The following is a 25592-nucleotide window of genomic DNA, read 5'->3' as shown; positions in this document are numbered from 1 at the left end:
CAAAAAAGCCTGCATTTTTCTGCTTATGCTATTTTATCTTGCTGTTGTCTTTTGCTTTAATGTGTTGATATTTGCTCATTTTTGAAAGTAGCCAATCTTTTCTTTTTGAGATAGATATGCTTAACATTGGTACTAAAATTCCGTTTATCTTTTCTTCCTTCACTGAGGATAGCAAATGAACATAAATCTCTTCTACATGATATTTATGGATACTTTTGTACAAGTTTCCTATACTGTGGATTCTCTGGTCTGGTTCTAATTTTGCAGATAGGTCTTTGAAAGAAAATGCCTGTTCTGCTATTGTGGTGGTTCTGCTGGTTTCTATTAGGAAAACTGGCATCCAGATAATATGTCCACTGTAAATGTCCTACAAGATGAATTTGCAGGGTATGCCACAGTCTATTATCCACTGGGATCTAGGAACAGCGTTCCTTTTTTGTTACCTGCAGAATAATTTTATGCRCAGGTAGAGCATTTATCCTAGTCTTAATTTGTATTCTTTGTATTTATAGCCTGTTATTTCTAACCTATATTGTTTTGTCTGTTCCTTGAAGTCGTCCCAAGAGCACACTATGGACTTAACAAATCTTACAAGTCTTTCAGATTTGTGCTAGCCCTGCCCATTTTAGTTCCCTATGTCTTTTAGCATGAACAAGCAGCTGTCTGTGCCAAACTTMATTTTAGTTCAATTTAAAGGTGAATTCTGCAATAAATTCTCCTTGCCTTGACTATTTCTATTGTTTCTGGCAACATTACATCTTAGAATCATAGAATCATAGAATCAGTAAGGTTGGAAGGGACCTCTGGAGATCATCTAGTCCAACCTCCCTGCTCAGCAGGGTCACCCAGAGCATGTTAGACAGGGTTGCATCCAGGCAGGCCTTGAATATCTCCAGAGAAGGAGACTCCACCACCTCTCTGGGCAACCTCTGCTAGTGCTCCGTCACTCTTGCTTCTGCAGTGCCTGAGTTTCAGGACAGTCTCTGTACTTCTCAAGCAAAATAAACATACGTATTTTTTTGTAATCATTGCAGGTAAACTATTAAAGAACTAGATAGGCAGAGAAGTACTGTAAGCAGTGGGATTAACAAAGTGTTTCTCACAGATTCGTGTCCTACACATCTCCTTGACAGAGATGCTCCTTCACTTCTGCAATCAGCAACTCCTGAATCCCTCTACAATACACTGTGTTCAGATCCATATTTTCTATGGATCTAATGTGGCTCCCTAACTCCATCCCATGTTGTCTCCTGGTGGAGTATACATCAATATCTCTTGCAACTAACTGTGAACTGCACATACATCGGTGTGTGGACTAACCTGAGAGCGGAGGTCTCCTGGCCTTTACTTTAGCACAGGGAGAAGAAAGGACTCATTGGCTTCTTCATCTCAAACTACCCATCAAGGTTTTCTTCTACAGTATTTGCTTGATACTGGCCAAAAGAGTCCAAAATTACTGGAAGAGAGGACACTGGCAGGCTAACTTCTTTAAGAAAGATGTGTAACAGGGATGTGAGGAAAAGGCACTGTGAGCCAATTAACATACAGACTGTCTTTTTTACTCCTTATTAGCTATTCCTGCGTTTTAGTCTGAAGATCACCTTTTGTAGTGATTTACTGGGGTATTATTTTGTAGTAAGGATTGTAGTTGCTGTCTTTAACTTGTAATCTATTGAGCAAAGGATTTTATTTTTTAATTTTATTTTTAAAGAGTGTGCTATTCATAACTAGACTTTATAACAGTCCTCAGGGGATGTGGTGGGGCCTGAGGGACACAAGGGTGTAGGCTCCATTTTACAGTCCTAACATCCTCTCAGAATACGGGTTTGTGTTCCACTCTCTTGAATTATTACTATCATAGCAACATAACAATGGAACAGAAGCAAGAAATCACATGCACCTCAGTCATTTTAAGATAGAAATCCATTTTTGAATAACCTAAGCCAGCATTCCAAGATCGAACACACAATTCCGATCAGTTAGCACTGCATGGAGAAATTCAAATAGTAATATAAACTGAACAGTACTGTAAAATGCTTGTGTGCATGTAGCTGTAGAAAGCAACATTATAGAAAGCGGCTCCCAGAGGCAGCGAACAGCCACGGCAGTTTGCGCAGCACTGTCTTGGCTCTGCCTTGAACTTCTGGGGCCCTGTTGGACATTGGTCCACCGACCCCTGTGGAACGAGGAGACTGGAGGGTGACTCTGCTAACAGGTAAGGGGAGCTGGGCAAGGGCAAGGGCAACTGCAGGAAGGCTTAAGCTCTCCTGGGAGAAACTCCAGCACTTATCACCCACTCTAGYTGGGTGTAGCTGCTGCCAATGAGCTGTCCAGGTCGCCCCTGAATAGAGGCAGTTGGGGCTTTTGACCCAGGTAGCACTTGTTTAGGGTGGGTCAAGCACCTGTGAGTCAGTGGTAGTGAGAGGTCTGTATAACAGCCAGGCCTTGAGCACAGCTCCCAGAGGCAGATAACAGAGGCAGTGAGCAGATGCAGCCGCCTGGCAGCAGTTCGTGCAGGAGGAGCACAGTTAGGTGCAAGAGGGCATCTTTCTTTTTTTCCAGCACTAGTATTGCCCACTTTCACAAACACAGTTTTAACTCGCCGCAARGCACATTTGCCTGTAGCTGTCAGCTGTTGGARTTGCTGCATCTGCTGTGTTGGAAGCTTCARCTCAGGCAAAGCCTTTGACAGCAGACGCTGCCCTACAGGTCTCAGGCTGCAGGGAGTGCTTGGAGCCTCTCCAGAAGGTCTGGACTGATGGTCTGCCCTCCTGCAAGAGGTGTGCTGTTGTTGATGATTTGTGTCGTCAAGTCAGGCAGTTGCAGGATGAAGTCAGTAGACTGCAAAGCATCCAAGAAAGTGAGCAGGTGATAGATAGGGTGTTCTCAGACACCGTACTGCTCCCAGAGTCCCAATCCCCTGCAGCAGGGGAGTTGCTGGAAGGCTCTGTGCAGAGTGAAATAGTACAGCACAGCACTGTAGAAGACTTACAGCTGAAGAACTGGTTTAATACACTCCAGGATGAGGAGGACCCRGACCTGACTTCAAGGGAAGCAACTGGACTGTCAGAACCGGTGTCTTGCATGACCACTCGAAGAGGCAACCAGTGGTTGTAGTGGTTGGTTCCATGCTGCAGGAGATGCAGGCGCCTCTCTGCTGACCTGACTCCTCCCCTAGGGAGATTTGTTGCCTGCCAGGGGCRAGGATACRAGATGTGACTAAAGGCTGCTGARGCTTGTCCGCTCATCAKACTACTACCCTGTGCTGCTCTTTCATGTGGGTGCTAATGAAATCAAGAGCAAGCTGGAAACAATCAAGCAAGAATTCAGGGCCTTGGGCATGGTGGTCAAGGGTCTGGGAACCCAGGTGGTCTTCTCATCAGTCCTGCTGATTAGAAGGAGGCATGGGAGGAGGAGCAGAAGAATTTCCAAATTAACAACAGGCTATGCCGCTGGTGTTGGCAACAGGGTTTTGGTTTCTATGATCATGGGACCTTGTTTGAAGATCAGGAACTGATGGGGAGAGATGGGATTCACCTCACCAAGCAGGCACCTGTGTCTTTGCCAACAGGTTAGCCAGCCTGGTAAAGAGGGCTTTTAACTAGGTAGAAAGGGGGGAAAGGGAGAGTTATAGAGAGAGGGTAGTCAATAAAACACAACTCAGGTTGGGGGGCCTCCAATGGGTGCATGCAGCTGGGGATGTGCRTTTGGGACATGGCTATGGGGGACCCCTGCCATAGCCCATTCTTGGCAAGACGGGAAGGAACACACACATCAGTGTGATGCAGGTTCAATCCAACTTTATTCCTTTGTCTATCTAGCTTATATATCTTTTCCAATAAGCTCATGCATCCACGCGCCTCGCAAAGCATTTCTATTGGTTGTCTAGCATTGTCCACRCGCATCTGCTCAGTTTCTAATTGGCTGCTGTGTTGACTCCCTTTCTGCATGCACATCCTGTGAGTGATCACAGGCGTCTGCTTATCCGCTGTGTTGACTCCCTTTCTGGATGCACATCCTGTGAGTGATTACAGGCTTCTGCTTATCTTATCTTCTTAATCCTCTTGTCACCAAGGAATTCCTCCTCAGTGACCTTTGAATGGCTTGTTGCTTACTTCAGCTCTTTATAATCCTGCAAGATAGCCAAGACCCCCACAGACCCCCTACACACTTCCTGGGAAACCTGCATGTATGACTACCTCTCTGAAATGTCTGTACACCAATGCACGCAGCATGGGGAATAAACAGGAGGAACTGGGGATCTGTGTGAGGTCGCAGGGCCATGATCTCATTGCAGTCACAGAGACATGGTGGGATAGCACACATGACTGGAATGCTGTCATGGATGGATATGTGCTTTTTAGGAAAGACAGGCCAGGAAGGCAAGGTGGTGGAGTTGCTGTTTATGTGAGAGAGCAACTGGAATGTACCAAACTCTGTCTAGGAGTAGAGGAGGAGTTAGCTGAGAGCTTATGGGTAAGATCACAGGGCAGGCTAACATGAGGGACACTGTTGTAGATGTCTACTATAGGCCACCTGAACAGGAAGAGGAGGTCAATGAGGCCTTCTACAGACAGCTGGAAGTAGCCTCACAGTCACAGGCCCTGGTTCTCATGGTAGACTTCAACCACCCTGATATCTGCTGAAGGGACTACACAGCAAGGCACAAACAGTCCAGAAGGCTCCTGCAATACATTGATGACAACTTCTTGTCACAGGTGGTGGAGGAGCCTACGAGGAAGGGTGTCCTGCTGGTCCTCGTCCTAACCAACAAAGAGGGACTGGTTGGAGACATGAAGGGTGGGGGCAGCCTTGGCTGCAGTGACCACAAGATGGTGGAGTTCAGGATCCTGCAGGAAAGAACTAAGGCAACAAGCAGGATTGCAACCCTGGACTTCAGGAGAGTGAACTTTGGCCTCTTCAGGGACCTACTCGGAGGAATCTCATGGGTTAAGACCTAGAAGGAAGGGAGGTCCAGGAGAGCTGGCTAGTATTCAAATATCACTTCCTGCAAGCTCAAGAGCAGTGCATCCTGTGAGTAAGAATTCCAGCAAAGGGGGGCAGGAGACCTGCTTGGATGAGCAAGAAGCTCCTGACCAAACTCAGACAGAAGAACAAAGTATCCCCCGGTGACAAGGGATACAGAGAAGGCAGAATTACTGAATGCCTTCTTGGCTTCAGTCTTCACTGCTAAGGGCAGCCCTCAAGAATCCCAGAGCCTGGAGACAAGGGAGAAAKTCTGGAGAAAGGAAGACTCCTTTGGTTGAGGAGGATAGGATTAGAGACCTTCTGGGCAAGCTTGACATCCACAAATCCATRGGCCCAGATGGGATGCACCCACGGGTACTGAGGGAGCTGGTGGAGGTTGTTGCCAGGCCGCTCTCCATCATCTTTGAAAGGTCCTGGAGAACTGGAGAGGTGCCTGAGGACTGGAAGAAAGCCAGTGTCACTCCAGTCTTCAAAAAGGGCAAGAAGSAGGACCCAGGCAACTATAGGCCAGTCAGCCTCACCTCCATCCCTGGAAAGGTGATGGAACAGCTCATTCTGGATGTCACCTCCAGGCATATGGAGGAAAAGAAGGTGATCAGGTGTTGTCAGCATGGATTCACCACGGGGAAATCCTGCTTAACCAATCTGATAGCCTTCTATGATGGAATGACTGGTTGGGTAGATGAGGGGAGAGCAATGGACATTGTGTACCTTGACTTCATCAAGGCTTTTGACACTGTCTCCCATAACATCCTCTCCCATAACATCCTCCTAGATAAGCTCAGGAAGTGTGGGTTAGACGAGTAGACAGTGAGGTGGATTGAGAACTGCCTGAATGGCAGAGCTCAGAGGGTTGTCATCAGTGGTGCAGAGTCTAGTTGGAGGCCTGTGGCTAGTGGAGACCTCCAGGACTCAGTACTGGGTCCCATCCTGTTCAACTTCTTCATCAATGACCTGGATGAAGGGACAGAGTGCCTCCTCAGCAAGTCCGCTGATGATACCAAGCTGGGAGGAGTGGCTAATACAGCTGAGGGCTGTGCTGCCATTCAGAGAGAGCTGGACAKGCTGGAGAGCTGRGTGGAGAGGAACCTCATGAGGTTCATTAAGGGCAAGTGCAGGGTCCTGCACCTAGGGAAAAATAACCCCATGCATCAGTACAGSCTGGGGGCTGACCTGCTGGAGAACAGCTCTGCAGAGAAGGACCTGGGAGTGCTGGTGGATGACAAGTTGACCATRAGCCRGCAATGTGCCYTWSTGGCCAAGAARGCCAATGGTGTCCTGGGGTGGATTGGGAAGAGTGTTGCCAGCAGGTCGAGGGAGGTGATCCTGCCCCTCTACTCAGCCCTGGGGAGGCCTCATCTCGAGTCCTGTGTCCACTTCTGGGCTTCCCAGTATAAGAGAGACATGGAGCTACTGGAGAGAGTCCAGCGTAGGGCTACAAAGATGATCAGAGGGCTGGAGCACCTGCCCAACGAGGAACAGCTGCGAGAGCTGGGCCTCCTTGGCCTGGGGAAGAGAAGACTGAGGGGGGATCTGATCAATGTGTACAAGTACCTGAAGGGAGAGTGTCAAGGGGATGGGGTTCTATGTGACAGGACAAGAGGTAAAGGACACAAACTGAAGCACAGGAAGTTCTGCCTGAATGTGAGGGGGAATTTCTTCATTGTGAGACTGACAGAGCACTGGAACAGATTGCCGAGAGAGCTTGTGGAGTCTCCTTCTGTGGAGATCTTCAAGGCCTGCGTGGAAGCAACCCTGTCTAACATACTCTAGGTGGCCCTGCTTGAGCAGGGAGGTTGGACTAGATGATTTCCAGAGGTCTCTTCCAACCTTACCGATTCTATGATACCTTTACAAAGTCCACCATTGCACAGTATGAATATCTTTCACTTTATGCCATGATGTATCCACAAAAGTAGAAGTCTTCTTTTTTTCGTACTGCTCATTAAATTTAAACATTGTAAAACTGCAAGGCCCATAGTCATTTGAACTTCAGTAGACCCTAGTTTCTATCATCTCAGTATTAACGATGAGAAGATGTCCTCCTCACAAAGTCTCAGCACTGAGGCTGATGTGTTTCCAGAGAACTTGATGGATCTTCATTATCCCATGAAAATGTCATAGCTTTGGTTTGAAAGCTTAATCCATTGCTGACTACCAAACTTTAATTGTCTCATCTGAGATGTCATATTGCAGGAACTTAGCTTCAGGTTATTTTTAAAGTTTCTTCGGAAATAACTCAGTCATTTCAAAGAATAAAATGCTAGAAAATTGTATTCCATTCACTTCGAAGTTCCAGCATCTTCCTATTTAGGAGGACAGGATGGAAACATGGGCTAGGGGTTCCTGGTGTAGCCACATGCCTTTTGATCTTCCSCAAACCACTTCTCTCCCCCCATTCCCCCCTTCTCCCCCCCAAAAAAGCAAACAAACTAAACCAGAACAGCAAAGTGTGGCTAAGTGAATGCTTTTGAAAAATGTCAGTTTGCATGTGCTCAGGGAAATTTGCTAGGGCTTAGAGATAAGTGCTCCACAGCACCAATTGCCATGGACATCCTCCAACTCAAGCCTGCAGGGAAGAAATGGAAAATTTCAGCTCTTTTCTTGCCACCTGGGAGCTGCTTTAGCAACGAACACAAGAACTGAAAGCAAGGAACCATTTCCTCCCTGTGGTCTTAATGTTGATGTACAGACAGCATGAAGGGGAAAAAAACTGCCTGGCTTAAGTGCAGAAGTACAAATACGAGATAGGCTTTGCAAGGTTGAGCTGCTTGAGCTGCAGCTAGAAGCTGGGAGAAGTTCTAAGACTGGGAGCTCTGCTAGGTTGAAAACAGACTGTGGGGATTGCAAGCAGAGGAAGACAAATTAGACCACAGGAAGATGAGAAGACAAAAAGACTTTTAAAACAAGGCTAAAGTGTCTATTGCAGTTGAATAAGAAGTCCCAGGAAAGGAAAAAAAAAAAAAAAAAAAAAAAAAGAGGATGAAGGCAGGGCAGGGGTTTCCAAAAGAAGGGACAACAGATTAGGTTTAGGAAGGCACAGAGACAAGAACAAAGAGAAATAGTTACATGTAGGCACTATTGTCAAGTTCTAGGGAAGACTTTTTGTTTTAAAGGACCAGGGACCAAGGATGAGGCTACAGCCTATCTGACTGCCACCACGAAAATCACTCTTGATGGGCAAGCCTAGCACGCCTAGCAGCACTGAGCTAATGAGGTAATGCTACCAAGAAGGGTACTTAGAGTGCCTGGGAAGGAAGGTAAACTCAGCTCCAGATTCGGTGGTAAATCTCTTCCAAGTTCCCAAGGCCAGCACTTCGTAAAGCATGCTTTCCTGCACATGTTGCTCTTCTTGATGACTGGCTCTGTTCTAGGTTCTCCAGGACCACACCAGTACAGTGGGTGTGATTTACAATGAGTCATAACATTTGTGTGAAGCAAATAGCCCCTGAAATTATAGCATGTGTGTTCGTATCTGGTCAAAGAAAGTAACAGTGTTAAGGTCAAGCATGTCCAAAATGTTGTGCTGTTGCAAGGACTTCCACTCTATTGATCTGCTTGTACATCACTTTCAAGTAGATGGGAAGAATTAAGTGTGAGTTGTCTTACGACAGGAGGTAATGTATGTATTTATGCCAAGGCCATGATCAGTTCCTTACAGAAGTCTGTGCATGGAGCAGGTTGTGAGAAAGATTTGAATCTATTACTCTCCTCTTCAGATCCTGAATGCAAATCAGCATTTTCAAGTCTCACCATTTTTCTGCTGCCAGAAAATTCTGCAAAACTCCCTAGAAGACTGTGGTCTTCCTCCTTCTGTAGATCAAAGCAGAAGATCTGTTTGGAAGAAATTCCCATTTTCCCTCAGTCGCTCTATCGGCTGAAATGGCAGCAGTTTCTTCAGTGTCTTCCAAAGTTCTACCTCTGCAGCTGCTGCAGTGGAGGATCAAAGGAATTCTGTTTTGCACCAGCGGCTGTTGTTTGCTTAGTATCCCAATAGGAAAGGCAAGAGCACTCCGCACAAGATTACAAAATACCTTTATTAAGAGGCAAACAGAAAAGAGAGAATTCAAATTCAGCTTATGTCCTTTCAGATGCTGGGAACCCTGAGATAATGCCGCACTGGACGGACTTCTGGAGCACAGCATGCTGCACAGATCCCATCCATGATGAGGCTGAGCAGCCCTCTAACTGCAAGTAGTTRAAGTTTTCTTCTACCAGTAAATATCCACATAAATTAAGTGTGACAGGTTAAGAATGCTGTATGTGGGTGAGGTATTTGATTAGAAGTGTTCCAACACAACTCAAGAGCTTCAAGTTATGTCAAAAGAATGTGTGGATGGAATAAAACACACAAAGGTAAGAAATGCCTGGGGAATTYGAATTCTGATCTACTACATGAGTACTTTACACTAATCTCTTAAATTGCATGAGTGCAAGACACTGTTTTGCCAGGACAGATCAGGCAAGGAGTGATAAATCAGGATCACACAGCAAAAGAAATTGCTCATTTGTTGGAAAAGTCAAAAGGCTCACCTTACTCCCACTACAGGAGCTTACTATGCCTTTCTTTTGTGTGTGTGTGATCATCTTTTTGATCTCTCTAAGCACCCCATTAAAAGCYCAGGCCTCATTTTGTTACCAGGAAATGTTAAAATATGTATAGAATTCAGGGAAGATAACAGCAAGCCCATTATCCGCTTACAATTTTTATTGATACAGACACCGGTAAGGATGTCTCACAGGTAGCAACACCACAGTGAGACACTTAATACACACCAGCCACACGGAGAACTCTGAGCCTTACAGACCCCAGCCAGGAGTCTGCTTTATGATTCCTATCCACTGTCTAATAAGCTAAGTTTATTCGCTTGCACATACAGTTTTACAGTTGATGATTAGTCACTCATTTAGCTCTACATGACAATTGTTTACCAACCAACTATTGACATCCCCACCAACATCTCCTGAACATCTGCACAAAGGGCCTTCAGGTAAACTAACTTGCTAGATACTAGCAAGGACYACAGGGTAATCAATTCTTAAGAACCTATTGTATTTCCATTAAACTGCTTTGTCCCAGTTTCTCTCAGAGTGGGGAAAAGATAGTGAGATGCAGCTCATCTCTGACTCCAGAATAACAATTTTGTTAGAGCCCCAGAAATGCCSCCCTACTCACAGCTTATTCAAGTTGTTTGGCCTGTTGGTCTGCTTGATTCAGATAAACCTATCGTTGCACCCCCCCCCGAGGGCAATCCCTATCTAGCCACACTCTCATGCTGCTGAACAACACAATTCATGCTGACTTTCCATGAGCGTCACTATTACCAGAAGCACATCGCTGGGCATCAGCCATGTCTCAGCTCTTGATTATATATCTGCTTATTCACAAAGCTTACGCAGGATCTTCTCTGATTACTAATGATCCCTTTACCTGTGGATATTCCATGTAACTCCTGTTCTTAGACCAGAATCTCAGCCATAGCACTTATCTTAAAAACTTCATGTTAATAAATCCAAAGGAGTCTTGACTCCTGGATGCGCCTCCCTTAATGGATATTTTTGTGATTTGCTGTGGTGGAAATGAACCGACCAYAGCCACAAGCCTGCTAAAAACAAATTCTCCCATATTACAGTCAATTAAACCTTTGTCCACTTGCTTTCTGCAAATATAAGTTCAAACAAGCACCTAGACAGAAATGCCTGACACACGGTTCTGACAGGCACAGCGCCAAAACAAGCAGTTTCTGGAAGGCAGGCTCTGACAGGTCTGGCAGTCTGCCAGTGGCTCTCTCTTGATTATTTTTATACTGTAACCCCAACAAGCCAATGCCTACACGTACGTAGGCCTAACTTACGTAATTCCACCTTTGTCAAAACTGTTTGACAAACTGCTTGGAATTACTTCTTCTTAYGTATACTGATTGATTTTGCTAGCAAACTCAAAGCTTAACTACCCACTATAAAGCTATAGTTGTTCAGTGGTGAACAATCTTTCTACCCCAAAGAAGTATTATTTCTCTCTTCTTCTTCAATTCCCTTTTACAGTAAGAAAACCGCATCCCAAAAAAGAAAAGGAGTTTACCTCAAGGTTTTAGCATCTCTCAAGATTAGTCCAGGAAGGCCCAGGATGCTTGTTTCCACATTTGCTCTCCACAAACCTCCACTAGGTGTTAGATGGTGCCTTTCATCACTGCCAGTCTTTCATTCTTCAGGATTTTGATACTTTTGRTCAAAAACAGTTTTGTGGATAAGCTGAGGTAGAATCTTCAAAGATGGGACATAGTCGCTTAAGAACTTTCGACCATCTGACAGAGGTTACTACAACAACTTTTGCCCTTTCTATTTCTCAYAGTAGAATCCCATCAAACTTGCTAGATGAAAAAAAACTCTGTGGGGCAACATATTGTATTCAGAGAGAAGTGTTCCAACTTCCTCTGTGCTTGAACTTGCTGTCTTGCGTTGAAGACAGGCAAATGTATTCCTGGGAAACTGGATGGCACTGTCTGATCTGCCTCATGATGTTGGGCAGATCGTTAAAATTAAACATCACAGGSTCAGTCTCTGTCCAGGTTCCATTTTCTAGGTAGTCTACCTGAGACACCTGAGGCCTAATTTGCAAGTGAAATCAAAAAGAACTGTCCTGTGAGCATTCAGACCTTACTTTTTTACTACCATCTCAAGACAAAGAGAATAATACAACCACAGCAACTCATTGGAATGCTGCAGACACAAACGTGCTTGTTTATTTACACTAAGGACAACTGCTATATGGAAARATCATTCCCATGACACCTCCTGCTTTGAGGGTTGTTGCAATCACCATCTTACTGACAAATGCTATAGCAAGATTAAGGATATCAAAAAGTGGAGCATTCTAGGTGTATCTACTCTATGTGGTGCAATCTACGTTCCGGTCCAGACTACTAGTCGTTGAAATATCCACAGGATATGCAAGAATTTCACTCCACCGAGCCCAAGCTAGAACAGAGCAAGATGAGTTTTCAGTGTGCCAGCGACACAGTAATTCACTCCATGGTGCAAGCTTGAAGGTGGTGTAAACACAGTGTAGAGGTACAAACCATGACAGACTGGAACCCGCAGTCTAATTGTTCAGCTGCGTGGACCCAAGAGGAAAGATGACAGACTGCAGTTACACTCTTTCAACTTGAGATAGTCTTCCAGCATTTTACGCAGGAGGTCCTGTACCCTCACCAGCCCTGAAACGTCCTCATACTACCTAACATGCTGTTGGTGGTCCAGGTCTCCCTAGCCATTCTAGTACTGGTCCTTTGGCTTTTCTCTTGTTTACTTRGAAAAAAATAATTTAGGGAAAATAACTTAGGGAACATGGGCACTTTGCAGCTCAGAGACAGCCAAAGCCCTCTTTTGATTTGGATGTATCCAAAAATATTCAAACTAACACGATAAACTGGACCAAAATCGTGGCCAAAAGATCGATATTGGGCATCTTCTGGGCTTTGATCCCTAGGTTAGGGCAGTTTCTATAAAGCCATTGCTATCTGAAGGCAAAGATCAAGCATGTGTTGGACAGGCCATCTTCTACGACCATGGCCTCATTTCACCCTTAGAGATCAGCTCTTGTGAATATTTCTAGTGTCACCCGTTGGAAGTGTGTGAGAGAAAGTAGGTGTTATGGGGATGCACCCTGTGTGACAGTGAGCCATCTTTTTGTGCACACACAGCTGCTCTAGAAACCTCTCATCCATCCTGTCCCTCCTTGTACACAACACCAGTAACAGATCCTCATCGACAGTCTCACATTACCTAGAGATCACTTCTCCGCAGTAACCGACTTTAGAGSAGCTTGGCTCACTGTCAGCACTTGTGACTGTCCCTGGTGTGCATGGGCTGTTGTGAAGACTGGCCCCTTCCCTCCCTCTACCCCTGACATACATGTGCAGGCACACCACTCACCATCATCCTTGAGAGGAGTGGATCACACAGCCCCATACCTACTAGGAGCCTTCTTTCTTTTCCTGAATTTGTAGAAAAACTGCAACGTTAATGCAGGTTAATCAGAGAAATATTTCATAGTGGAATAATTAAGACTGAAAAGGGCCTCTGGAGGTCCAACACATCATTCAAAGCACGGTCAGCTTCAAGTAAGAATCAACATCAAAAATAGTCACGTTGCTCAGGGTGCTCAGAAACCAGTCAGGCTTTAAAAGTCTCTAAGAATGCAAACTCCACAATATCTCTACRCAACCTGTTCCAATGCTTAACCATGACTGTTAAATATTTTTTCTTTATGTCAAATAAAAAAGTCCCTTTTTGCAACTTGTGTCCATTGCACCTTGTTCCTTTCCGGTGTACCTCTTCTCAGAGTCAGGCTTTGTCTTCTTTACACTTCCCCATCAAGTATTTCCAGGCTGGAAAAGCCCGATTCTCTATTGTCTTGCTCCACTTTGTCAATATTGCCTATAGTAGTGAGCCCAAAACCAGAGACAGTTTTCCAAAAGTGGCGTCAAGAGAGCTGAAGAGGGGAAGAGTTACTTCTCAACCTGCTGCCTACTTTCTTGTCATTACCACCCAGTACACAGTGGGCCTTTACTGCTGCGAGGCCAGACTACTAACTTGTGTTTCTTCCCAATAGCCACATCTAGATGGATGCAGGTGTCTCGCCAAGGGCCAGCTGTAGCATCATAATCTCAGTCAGAAGCATAGGGAGCAGGAGTATTTGCAGACTTCTGCAGATATTTACCTTTTTAGATACAATTAGGACACAATTGTCATGGGCCAATGGATGGAATAATTTCCTATTGAAAAGGCTCCATTTAGCCATTTAATTCAGGTTCGTATATCATTAAGCAGAACAAAACTTCAAATGAAATTCTCAACAGGAATTACATTGTTTGCACAGAGTGCACTAAGACTACAATGAATCTTCTTTAATTCAGGCAGACTAAACTCCCCCCAAAAATTGAAATGGAAAATAAAGCCTTCTTAGTTGCCAACACTGGTATAAAATAATTCTCCAGTGGCAACATTCCTCACCAACTAATAATTGGGTACTAACCCAGAAGTCTGCAAGTTATCAGGACTTCTTACTTGCCAGACACGTGGAGAGTTAAATACCACCCAAACAGTCCCTAGTTTTTAAAAAAGAACATACACATGATGTATTTGCATGATGCAAGCAAAATTGTTTTTGCTTTTTTAAAAAAAGCTAGTTTATAATTTCCCAGATCAGTATGCTGAATTATAAATATTATGGTCCCATTGGGTAATTACATCCAAGATTCCCACAAGCATGCCTCTTTAGGAATGGAGTAGTACTGAAGCTTTTTGAACTCTGATGCTAATTCACCAATTTACAACTCCAAGTCAAAGCAGAAACAAAAGATGCTGAAGAGAAAAACATTCCTGATATGATTTTAGAAGTAATAACTACATGCTGTTACAAGCTCATTGACAAAAGCTTGGACTCAAGTCCTGTTCTCTGTTTTATCTAGGAAACCTTTTAAGCAAGAAGATATATCATTTAATTATTTTAAAACAACTTTTCATCTATAGGAATATCTTCAATCTCTATTTAACCAACTGCAATAAACAACTAGTTACTTTTTATACTTAAAAAAAAATACAAGGCACAGCCCTTAAAAGTTTATTTCAGGTATAAAAATCAGTCAATGAAATATCTACAATTTTTACTTTCAGTATAAAGGTTTAAACAGATAAAAAGAATCAATACCACAATTGTGAAAAAATATGATTCAATCCAAAATTCTGAACAATAATGAAAAGGCACTTAAAAGAAATCCAGCAACAAATATAACTCTTACGTCACAGTGAACGTGTAGTCAAATATTAGCTAACACAGTTTATAAACAAAGAAATTAATTACAGCCTGGTTAAAGTGAGCAACATAATTTAGACAAAACTGAATTCAGTCTCCCTTGACCTGAACAATTGTGCTTTTCTTTCAAATGCAAAGAAAGTTGAGAGACAGACGAAAAACAAGGGAAGAAAACTTTTCGGCTAGGCATCAGTCAACAGCATTGTGTTCAGATGAAGAATTCAGAATTGAATTTCCGCAATCTTTATGAAAAAAAATGCAATAAAACTAGGTAGCAGCATGAATACTTCATGGTATCCCCTGGCCTATATGCTTAATTTTAGGGTTTTATTTTTGTACGCTAAGTTTAAAAAAAAAAAAAAAGTAGCCATGGTAGAAGTACGACAATCAGACTACTCTAAGTGGAAAAAGAAAGGTGTAATGCTTGGAAATCCACTGCAATCCCTTTCACGAGGAATATTTTTCCACTGCCAGCAATGGAAAGCATCACATGTAGAAGCTTGCCAGAATCAAGAAAGAAAAAGACTATTACAATCTAAATGAGTTTGAGGTTTGTTTGCAGTTTTTGCTTTTCTTTTTTCTTTTTCTTTTTTAAGAGTCAACTAACTCCTGTATAAAAAAAAAAAAAAAAGGAAATTCAAATATGCCAAAAAGGGATAATACATTTGACAGTAACGTTTTCAGCACCAAACCCTATTTGTGCAACAAATACAGGACGTATAAGTGAAATTCCAGTCATTCACAAATATGAGGCTCRGAGAGAAAAATATACTGCCAACATAAAGGAACACACACATACACAGAATTTTTACAACCACTGACAAATACGAAGCAAATAGAAAAAAATATAGTTTGGTATTGGCAGGTTTTTTCCAGTGATACCAAGAGAGACCTATGACACAGGAATGCTATCTACGCTTTTGCATCTTTTTTCCAGATACATTTTCCTGTAAGTCTGAAACATCTCTTTTGAGTCTTTGACTGGAATGTGAAGAGCCTCACCATCTCCTTCCAGGATTTGTATAGCTGTATCAAGTGGAATACTGTCCTCAACTGAAAGACAGATAAAGCAGCAGGTTAATCCAAATGTCTGGAAGTTCCTTATGATTCTAGTGCTTATCCTTGTGATATTTAAGGCCCACCCCATTATCARAAAGAATGCCACAAACTCACTAAACCACCAATCACATCAAATTTAAATGCAGCTGCGTCTTTAAAGCCCTAAATGGTAAATGCCAGGTCTTTGTGTAAGAGCTTTCCAAAGGACATTAAGAAAGGCATAAATAGAAATACACACCTGTCAAATTAATAGAAGAAACAAAGAGTTTAAAGAGTGGCAGACACTGATAGTGAAGGATGCATTTAACAGCAATAAAAGACTGGAAAACACTGAAAAATGTTTGCTTGCATCAAGGCCACAGCACAGACTTGCCGGCCGGCAGAAGACCTGCACTCTGGTAACAACAGGAGGGCAGCAAGGTTACAGTACGCTGAGTGCACCTTATCTCACTGTTAGTCCAACAAGAAAACAGACTATGGTTAGAAAGATGCTTAAGCAAAGAAACAAAGACAACGGGCTGCAACCTTGCCCACAATCTATAAAGGATCAAAGGAGCAAGACTGAGGTGTAGTCTCATAGTAACTGTTGACCTTAAASGGTATAAAAGAACTGTCCAAAATCAATCTGTCATTGCCAATCAAGAGGAACCCAGGGGATGCAGTAGCTGGCACTGCTTTTCCTCCACATCATATATAAGTAATTCTGTCCAGACTACTGGGACACGTGTCCCAATACCTGTGAGCATGGGTGCACAAGCAGATAGTGTCAACATACTGACAAAGTCAAATAAAAATTACTTTGTTTTTATACGCTCACACTAAGACTCACACTTCCTACATTTTAAAGTAGAAAGTAACAAGCCTGGGTTTTGCCTACATTTTTAACTTTCAGTCAAATCCGGTTTTCAGTACTACCTTTGATTCAACTGCACATRTGTATGCAGGAAAACATATGAATACATTCTTATGGTAATAAAAGTCTCCACAAATCTTTGAAATCCACATATGTGTAGTGGATAGTGTCCATTTGGACAGAAGAACTAGTAAAGAATGAATTGAAATATTTCTTAAAATTTGCTGGTATAAAGGAACACTTAAAACCAAGCAAAGAATATTTAACTTTTATTTGGAAACGGATAATCACAAGTCATTTCACCTGTACAGGCCCCTTCCAGCTTTCTTTGCTTCACTGGATTATATTTTAACCAATCTTCTTTTTTACTCTTGACACCTAAAAATAAAATTTAAAAATTTCATTGTTTTTTTTGGAGGTTCCTTTAGCACAAGCATTAGTCTCTATTTAGCRTAAATATTAACATATATATTAGCATATACAAGAGGAAGTCTTCGCTGGGTATGCAGAGGACGGCAAAGGTTTGTATGCTCAGTTTAAGATTTCTTTTATTTTAAATCAAATAGCTCATGTTATCTATATGCTTCACAGTGAACCTGTTAAAACATCTAAAGATAGGGGAGAGGGAGAAGAGGAGGAAAAGGAAGGCTTTAAGCAAAGATGACAAATGTTACGACAGACTAAGAAAGTGCTGCAACAGTTAGAAAGGAGTGCACAAGACATTTGGCCAAGCCCTCTCCCTTCTTTAATACCTCAAAAGATCTCTCCCTCCTCTGTCTACCCAGTGAGATCTACACATAACCAGGCTAATACTGAATATAAATCAGATCACCTTCAGTAACAATGCCAAAGGCATCTGCTCAACAGAAGCAAGCCAAGTTATCTTCTACAAGTAGGTTGAAAGTCTTCTTGTAAAGTTACTTGAGACTAGTATTCTAAACTACCCTAACTTTATTCTATAAAATCTAAGAAAAATGAATAAAACAAAAGTTGAAGGAAATTGCATTCTTCTTAGCTTAACACAAAGCTAGAATAAGAAAGATACTCAACTTCAACCTTCAACTTCTACAGCCCCACATTTTCATTGGCTGTAGTTTTGTATAACATTAACACAAAAAGAAATATTTACTTTTTTACTTGCATTGATTTCTTAATAAAGTAGGGAAACATTAATAATCAAGTTAGATAAAAACATTGGCAAATGACTATTGGTTTTGCATATCACTATTCAACTTAAATTCAGGACTCTCAGCCTACTCTGAACTACTCAGTGCCTGCACTGTTTTGAAAGTGGAAGGGAAATTATATATACATCATACCTGCCACAACAGATTTATTTCTTTCCAGGATATTCTTTGGAGCTGAGCTTTCTTCTTCAGTGGCTGGATTTCTGAATAGTATCTCTGGACATAGTTTAAATTCAAGTACTTGCAGTTTGTGTGATTTCTCATCTTCTGAGAGAGAAGCCTCTCTTTTCTCATCTGAGCTATTCTGTGACACTTTAGGCTTCATGTGCCACACAGGTCTGACAGGTGATGTTTCTAATTTGGTCAGATATATGCTTTCCTGGGCAGTACGTTTAAATGCAACTCTGTTCAGGTAGTGTTTTTTCGGTTCCTTTTGAAGGCACATTTTTAATTTGTTATTTCTTCTATTTAAAAATAGCAGGTTTTTATCAGAAAACATTTTCTCAGAAGACTTGTCTTTATTCTGACCATCGAGATGTCTCTCTTTGTTAGAAAAGTAGTTTTTAGAGATGGTAGAAGATCGACCCCTTTTTTTCTGTAGTTTAAGGACAGAGTGATCTGTTAATGAGCTCTTACGTTTCCAGCCATTTTCTCCATTTGATTTTCTTGTCTTGTCAGTATTTATCATGTGATTATGCAAAAGCTGCTTGGAATTCTTTGTTTCAGACTGTTTTAGTCTTTCATCTTCCAACTTTGTCTTCTTAGCGTCTCTATTTCCAATCATATTTTCTTTCCTCTTCCGTTTGTATGAACTCTCCTGTGAAGGAAGAGTTTTTACAGATTTATGCTGAGAATACTTATGGCTTCTTGACTTCAAGTCTATATTGCCAAAATTTGGGAACTTAATAGCATCAGTACGACAACTGTTCAACTTTTTATGTTTTTTTTCTGCTGATAATTTTACTTTCCCTCTGATATCACCTCCTACCTCTTTTCCAAGTACATCCTTTTGTTTCCTACGGCTCTGTTCTTCACACAAATTCTCTTCACAGGTTTTATTTTCATGCCCTTCATAGACTTCAGACTGCTTAATTTCAACAATTTCTGAGTTTTTAAATTTGCAAATGTCTGACTTGGGTTTCACAGCCAAATTTATTTCAGTTTTATCTTTTGAAAGGGACTCCACCTTGAAAACTCTGTCTTTCTTTTTAGGCAACATCATATTGTCTGCATCCATACAACCAGCTTTTCCTGACAACAGTTCCTCTTTGGAGACACTCTGATAATCTTTCTCGGCAGAATGAAATTCTTTCCCTAATGAAGGGATTCTTCTATAGATTTGCAATTCTTCTTTCCAGTTGCTTCTTCTCAATTTATCAGAGTCTTTTTTTTCAGACAAATTAAGTGGTTTGATTTTTTCCTGTTGCGTTGCAAGAGGCTTATATTCATTATTCACCTTTGTCCTAGCTTCTTTGTTCATTACAGAGGTGTAATCTTTCTTATTTTTGCCAACATTGTTCTGAAATTTTTCAGTTGGCAGGTTTTCCACTGTGCTGTTCATCTTTGTTTTAGAAACAGATTTAATATTGCTTTCCTCTCTCTCTTTAGAACTAGCATTTTCAAATTCTGAAATTTGATGATCACTATGATTTTTCTCAGAATCAGATACTCTAGATTCACAGGAGCATTGTGGCACTGCATACTCTACAGATAACCAACCCATTAAACAACAATAAGTTTTTTTCTCTCTTCTAGAGTTTTTTTCTGTTTTTTCTTTCTCTTCGCATAGGCTCTGATCAGATTGCATATTGCTTTCAAGGTTCTCTTTCTCACTTGAATCTTTTTCTGCCTGTTGACTTGTTGCTTTATGGCTTTCACTATATGAATGCTGGTTGGGTTCAGGAAACAGTTCTTGCATCTGTTCAGACGTTAAGAGTGGAATTTTTATCTGATCTACTGGATCAGAATTTGGGTTACAAGTTTGAGTCTCTTTCTGAGGTTGATTCTCTGTCCGTTCAGCCACAAAATCACTTTGTGCTGGATCTTTTGCATCTTGCGTCTGTTCAGACCTTAAGAGTGTAATTTGTATCTGATCTACTGGATCAGAATTTTGGTTACAAGTTTGCGTCTCCTTCTGAGGTTGATTCTCTGTCCATTCAGCCACAAAATCACTTTGTGCTGGATCTTTTGTTAGCATATCAGCACCTTCAATGCCATATGGAAACTCTTCCACAAGTTCAGTCAGCTGACTGTTTAGACATTTAACAGGTTCTCCTCCAAAAAGGTTTGTCTCCTCATCTGTACTATTTTTACTGTATGTGTCACCTTGTTTACTGCTGTCTCTTGTAACAGTGAACATGTTTGTTTCAGCAGTTACACCAGTTGATGGACCTTGTGAGTTTTGAGTTAACTCCTGGTTTATGCTAGCAAGAATTTCCAAATCGTTTTCAGGATGCTTGTAAGATGCATTTACTGATATTTTTTGTTCTGAGGTAGAAAGTGTTTTAGGAGAATTTCCACTGCTTGCTTTCTCAGAACTGCTAATTGTGATATCATCCAAAATCTTATCTGCTTTACTCATGCAGCCTGACAAGTCTTCCAATGCCGTCTGCAGAAAGCCCTCACCTTGGAGAACATTCTCTCTCAATTCCTGTTCATCTTTACACAAGTCCAGGTGTTGCTCATTTTGTTTTGGGTCAGATGCATTATCTGCTAATGAGCTACCACAACTTAATGTATTTGTCACAGGGGCTGAGCTGAACATACTTGCTATTTGTGGATTATAAAATGTATCACCTTCAACAAGAGAACATACACTAGAAATATGAAATACATCTTCCAACACTGTTGTAGAAGTACTTCCTGGCTGTAACACAGCTTGCTTGTCTTTATGGTCTGTTTTATCTTTTTGAAAGATTTGACTAGAATTCACACCCAGTTCAGGAACAGAAGCCTCATCTGGTAACCCAAAYTGCAAATTTTCTCTGGCATCTTGCACTGATTTGCTAACTTGCCTTTGTTTTTTATCACATGCATCACTTGCATTCACACTGCTTTGAACTATTCCATTTCCATCAGCTGATTTGGTCTGTTGCAAATCTAAGTCCACTTCCTCTATTAGAACACAGTCATCAGGTGATGAAGGAACAGTTTCTTTTGTTCCTTTATCAGTATTTACCACAGTTAAAACATTTTTCCCTTCTTCTTGCAAGCTACATATGCTTCCTGCTTCAATCACTGGATAGGTTGTACCTGCAGATGTTGGAAACTTGTCTGTCTCTTCATTCCGTGTTTTCTGTTTAGAAAGTACTAAGGGAGAGACAACTGCAACTTGGAGTTCAAAACTTTTAATCAAATTGGAACACAACATATCATGTTTTTGTCCTACAGAAAGAGTTGTTAAAGGCAACACTGTTTCATTGGTACCAACTGAAACGTTATTTTGTTCTCTATTACTCATTGCGTTTTGAGTGTAAGGTAACAGAGACATTGGATTTGCTGTGAGGCTTTCGTTTGATTGGCTATTTTGAACATTCACAGGTTCTGTAGCATGTTTTCTCCACAAGCCAAGGCATGCAGTCAGCTCTTCCACAGAGTAAGTACAATTGTTCTGTTCAGAACATGAATTTTCAGTAAAYGGTGTTTTTTCCTGGCCTACCTCATTCTGGAAACTAGTTTCATCAGACCCCACTGCTTCTGATACAGGAGGGTTTGTGTGAACTTTAAATGCCTGCTCACCTTTCAAACTTTCTACGCTCTTCTCAGTCGCATCTTTCAATAAGCTTCCATCTGAGCCCGTTAAATCTACAAGTGGTTTTTCATTACAAAGAAGACTTGTCAGTATTTTATCTGCAGTAGCACCAGCTCTCTTCTCTTTCAAAATATTTGTGCTGCTCAATACAAACTGAAGAAATGATGACTTCCCAGGCTTAGTTGGTATGTTCCTTCCTACATTTTTGAAAGGGTTATCAGTTTGACTACAACATGAAGTATTGTTAGAGGATGCCAAAGTTTTTTGAGAAGAAGTCAAGGCTGACACATCTTTTTGTTCCAAGATGGGAGCTCTCACAGGATTATTTAATTGAGCTGAGAGTTTACTCTGAGCGGAAATGGAAAGGGAGTTTGATGAGAAGCTTCCATGCTCCATCTGATGATTACTTTGAGTTATCTCTAAGCCTCTGTTGTCAACATTGGTCATGCTTTTGTCATTTCTTTCTATGGGAGAAGAGTTAAAACTCAGGTGCTGCTGACTCGCTGTCCTCACTGTTTCAGACATGGAAGGTGTTACATTTTGATTGGGCAAGTGGGGAAGAAAATTAGSGGGAGTATTTTGATTACATGGAGTAAGTGTGGAAGTACTTTTGTCATGTTCTGAAGCTGCAAAGAGCCTTTTTTTATACTGAAGCATCCTTTCAAGTAGGAGACATTTTTTTTTAATAGAAAGCAGTTTATGAGCTTCCCAAGCTAGTCTGTCTTTTGTAATTTTTATTCCACTGCCTGTTGGTGAAGGCATTTGAGAATTAATAGGCACATTCATTAAATTAGTAGTCTGGTTTTCTTGAACTGAAGCAGTATCATTTGGTGGCTTTGAAGCTGATACAGAAGGAACAGTTTCTATTTCTTGCACAGTGTTATACAATTCTTTGGAAATTCCAGTAGATGCCGTAGACATTTCATTAAAAGGCCGATTTGCTGTCACATTTCCACTCAAATTACAGACATTGCTAACTGTTTCACTGACTTCTCCAGACTGCTGTTTCTGCCAGTATTGCTGAGTATTGTTAAAACAAGAAGCATTGTTTTGATCTGATGGGTGCTTCTGATGGTTTAGGGTATATCCATTAGACACATTTTGTACTGCCTGTTGAACACCTAGCAAAGATTGTGCTCTTGAATCACAGCTGGCAGGCAAAAAAGACGGTGCAGAACATCCATTATGAGTTTCTGATCCCATCTGACTTGGTACATATTGTTGCAGCGGTACATTTACAGTAGTATTTTGACTCTGAGAGTGTGAAACTTGAAACTGATTACTGGGATAATACATTTGGGTTTGGACATGTTGTCCAGATGTACCAAAGGACAAAGAATTATTCTGAGACTGTGTATACTGACTRGATGACTGATTGATGGGTATTGGAATGCCTTGAGAAGAAGCAGAACCATTCATGTTATATGGTGGCAGACACCCCGCCTTTGAAGCATTAATGCATTCACGATTACTTTGATATAACATTGTAGTTCTCATCGAATTAAGCTGTGATACTTGCGGCTGCACAGTATAACCRTTTGTGGAGAGATACTGGTTCTGGGATTCTCGATGTATGTTCTGTACGTTATTTCCAGAGTTCATTTGAGAAAGTAGGGGAGCTAACTTCCTACGAGAATATGTATGTGCCTTAGAGTTTCGCCACGGATTCTGAGTTATCTGCATCTGCACATGGGACGCCTGATTAGGAGGTCTTGTTGCTAATGGTACATGGGAAGGTGGACACCGATCAACTGCATATTCTGAGATGGCAAATCCATTGCCAGCTACAGATGCTCCTGAGAAGGTCTGGTCTGAATTTTTGTATCCTTCAGCATTTACAGGAGTGAAGACAACATTTATATTGCTGGTTGGCAGATACATCATGTGGTTATTTCCAGTATAACTGCATACATTCTCAGAAGAATATGCATTCGCTTGAGGAAAAGCCTGTGCATTAGAAAGCACCTGAGTATAACACGCTTCTTGACTTTGCAAGTTATTCTGTGCATCAGTATTCTGGAGTGGTCCTACATTCCAGTCCATCTTTTCTAGATTTCTTTTTCTTCAGTCCAAAACCAAAACTCTAAAAAATAAAGTCTTGCTTAGATTTATTTCCTATTTCACTTACAGACAAGTAATTTATTGTGCATTATTAACAGAGCAGCTCAATTTGAACTGCTAGACACAACAGCAAACTCATTGGCCCATCTTGCAGATATCAATGTTGTGAATGTCAGGTTGAGCAAATTAGAACACAAAGAAGTTCAGTGGCAACAAGGAATTCTATTGACTATCCAGTGAATAACAGAATTCTCAAAATATTCTGCTAATCCTATTATCATTCAGGTTCTCAATTTAATGATTGCTACGTTTATCTTTTCATCCCCAAATGATGGAAGAACAATGTATTCACATATAAGATGTTACAATAAGCAATGCTTAAGTGCTAAGCATAAGCACCTACAGAATATAATGCAGGTATGCCTCCAAATACGACGAAATATGACAAAAGGAAGGAGAAAATGAATGTTGGCTCAGTAAAGATCTTTCATAGTACTATRTCTTGCTCATTTTTATTTTACATGTTATTTTCTCCTCCTTGAAACTTGGGCAGTTACCAATCTGAGACTCATGAGTCTGTAACAACAGGTAACCAGAGCAAACCATGCCTAACTTTGTGACATAGCATTAAGTTACTCAGGAGGCCAAAAGCATGAAGCATGTAGACAGCATCACAGTTTCTACCATTGCAGTGAGTGCATCTTCAGGAGATGACAAGGCTACAGACCTCTACCTCTTGATGTGTTATATTCCATAATTCACATGTTTAGACCAGGACATTGATTACTAGCAAGCCCAGCTAGATGAGAATGCTACCTCTGAAAATTGTTAGAGCCAGCTTCTTCAAGCCAAGGATTCCAAATCAGAAAGCATAAAACCAACAAGACTACCTACAAGCAGGAATATTATTTTGATMTTGGTAAGGTCCTCTCAGTACAGGCAAACACACGCCAAAAAGAACATCGTGCTGGACTTAATTTCTAAACAAAATGCTTCAGGTAATTTCTCACAGGTCACCCAAAGTTCATGATGCTCTTTCACAGGCTCTCATAGATTTTAAGTGTTTCCTGATTTCAAACTCAGTATTAGAAGCACAACCCAGATATAGCCTGTAAGAGCCACAAAGTTAAAACATTCCATTGAATGCTCAGGTATTATTATCAAGATTCATTCAAAGATAGCTGTATCACCTTTCACTCTCTTCTTTACTTTCCCTACTCTCAAATTCTATCAATACAAAATAAAAATAAATAAATAAAGTCACAAACGAAACTGTAAAAAACAAGAAAACCCCCCAAAACCCAAAACAACAAAATAGCAGCACAAATCATCCAATTTTAGCAACAACACTGAACCAATACTTACAATGATGTATGACTCTTAGATGAGAAGACAGGCTTTTGTATTCAAGCTAAGGATTTCCAACTGCCAGTGTTACACTCGATAGTTCCTGAAAAATAATCAGGGGATAAAATAATTACCTCATTGACTTAGGTAGCTGCTGAAGCAATCTGAAACATTCAAACATCTAAATTATATTTCTGGAATGTATAAACAAGACTAAAATACCAGCTAGTAGTTTGCTAGACAAAAAAAATGTTGACTATATGCAAAGACAACTTAGTCTACCAAAGTTAAACAAATCAGGTAAGAGCAAAATTCAATTCTTGCTGCTATCATCAAAATGTACGGATGAGAAACGTAAGCTTAGTTTATCACTATTAGCTAGATTAAGACAATTTTAAATTTGCAATTGTATTCACAACGTAAAAACACTATATATAACCTTAATATAGCAAAATATAAATAAAGTTATAAGCAGTAGAAAGTAGTTCTCTTAGAAGAACATTTGAGAAGATCAATATCAGAATGAGC

The 25592-nt window shown here is 41.2% G+C and overlaps 1 protein-coding gene across 2 annotated transcripts in view; it reads right to left on the bottom strand.

Annotated features, from left to right (window-relative positions):
• Window positions 1–14598: 14598 nt before the first annotated feature.
• Window positions 14599–25592, bottom strand: part of RESF1 (retroelement silencing factor 1) — a 24387-nt gene continuing 13393 nt past the window's right edge. Inside the window, exons 2-5 of one of the 2 annotated variants that reach the window (XM_085323976.1) lie at window positions 25083–25167; window positions 18038–23739; window positions 17022–17096; window positions 14599–15859 (exon numbers count right to left, since the gene is read on the bottom strand). In XM_085323976.1, coding sequence (XP_085180102.1) covers window positions 15699–15859; window positions 17022–17096; window positions 18038–23699 — 5898 coding nt within the window. In that variant the 5' untranslated portion in view covers window positions 23700–23739; window positions 25083–25167 and the 3' untranslated portion in view covers window positions 14599–15698. The remainder of the gene's footprint in view (window positions 15860–17021; window positions 17097–18037; window positions 23740–25082; window positions 25168–25592) is intronic. The other variant, XM_085323977.1, reaches the window with a different exon arrangement.

This window comes from Rhea americana, unplaced genomic scaffold (assembly GCF_003343005.1).
Source record: "Rhea americana isolate MKP2758 unplaced genomic scaffold, rheAme1 scaffold_9, whole genome shotgun sequence".
Taxonomy (NCBI): domain Eukaryota; kingdom Metazoa; phylum Chordata; class Aves; order Rheiformes; family Rheidae; genus Rhea; species Rhea americana.
Note: the sequence above shows the minus strand (reverse complement) of the source record. Positions and strands in the feature narration are given on the sequence as shown.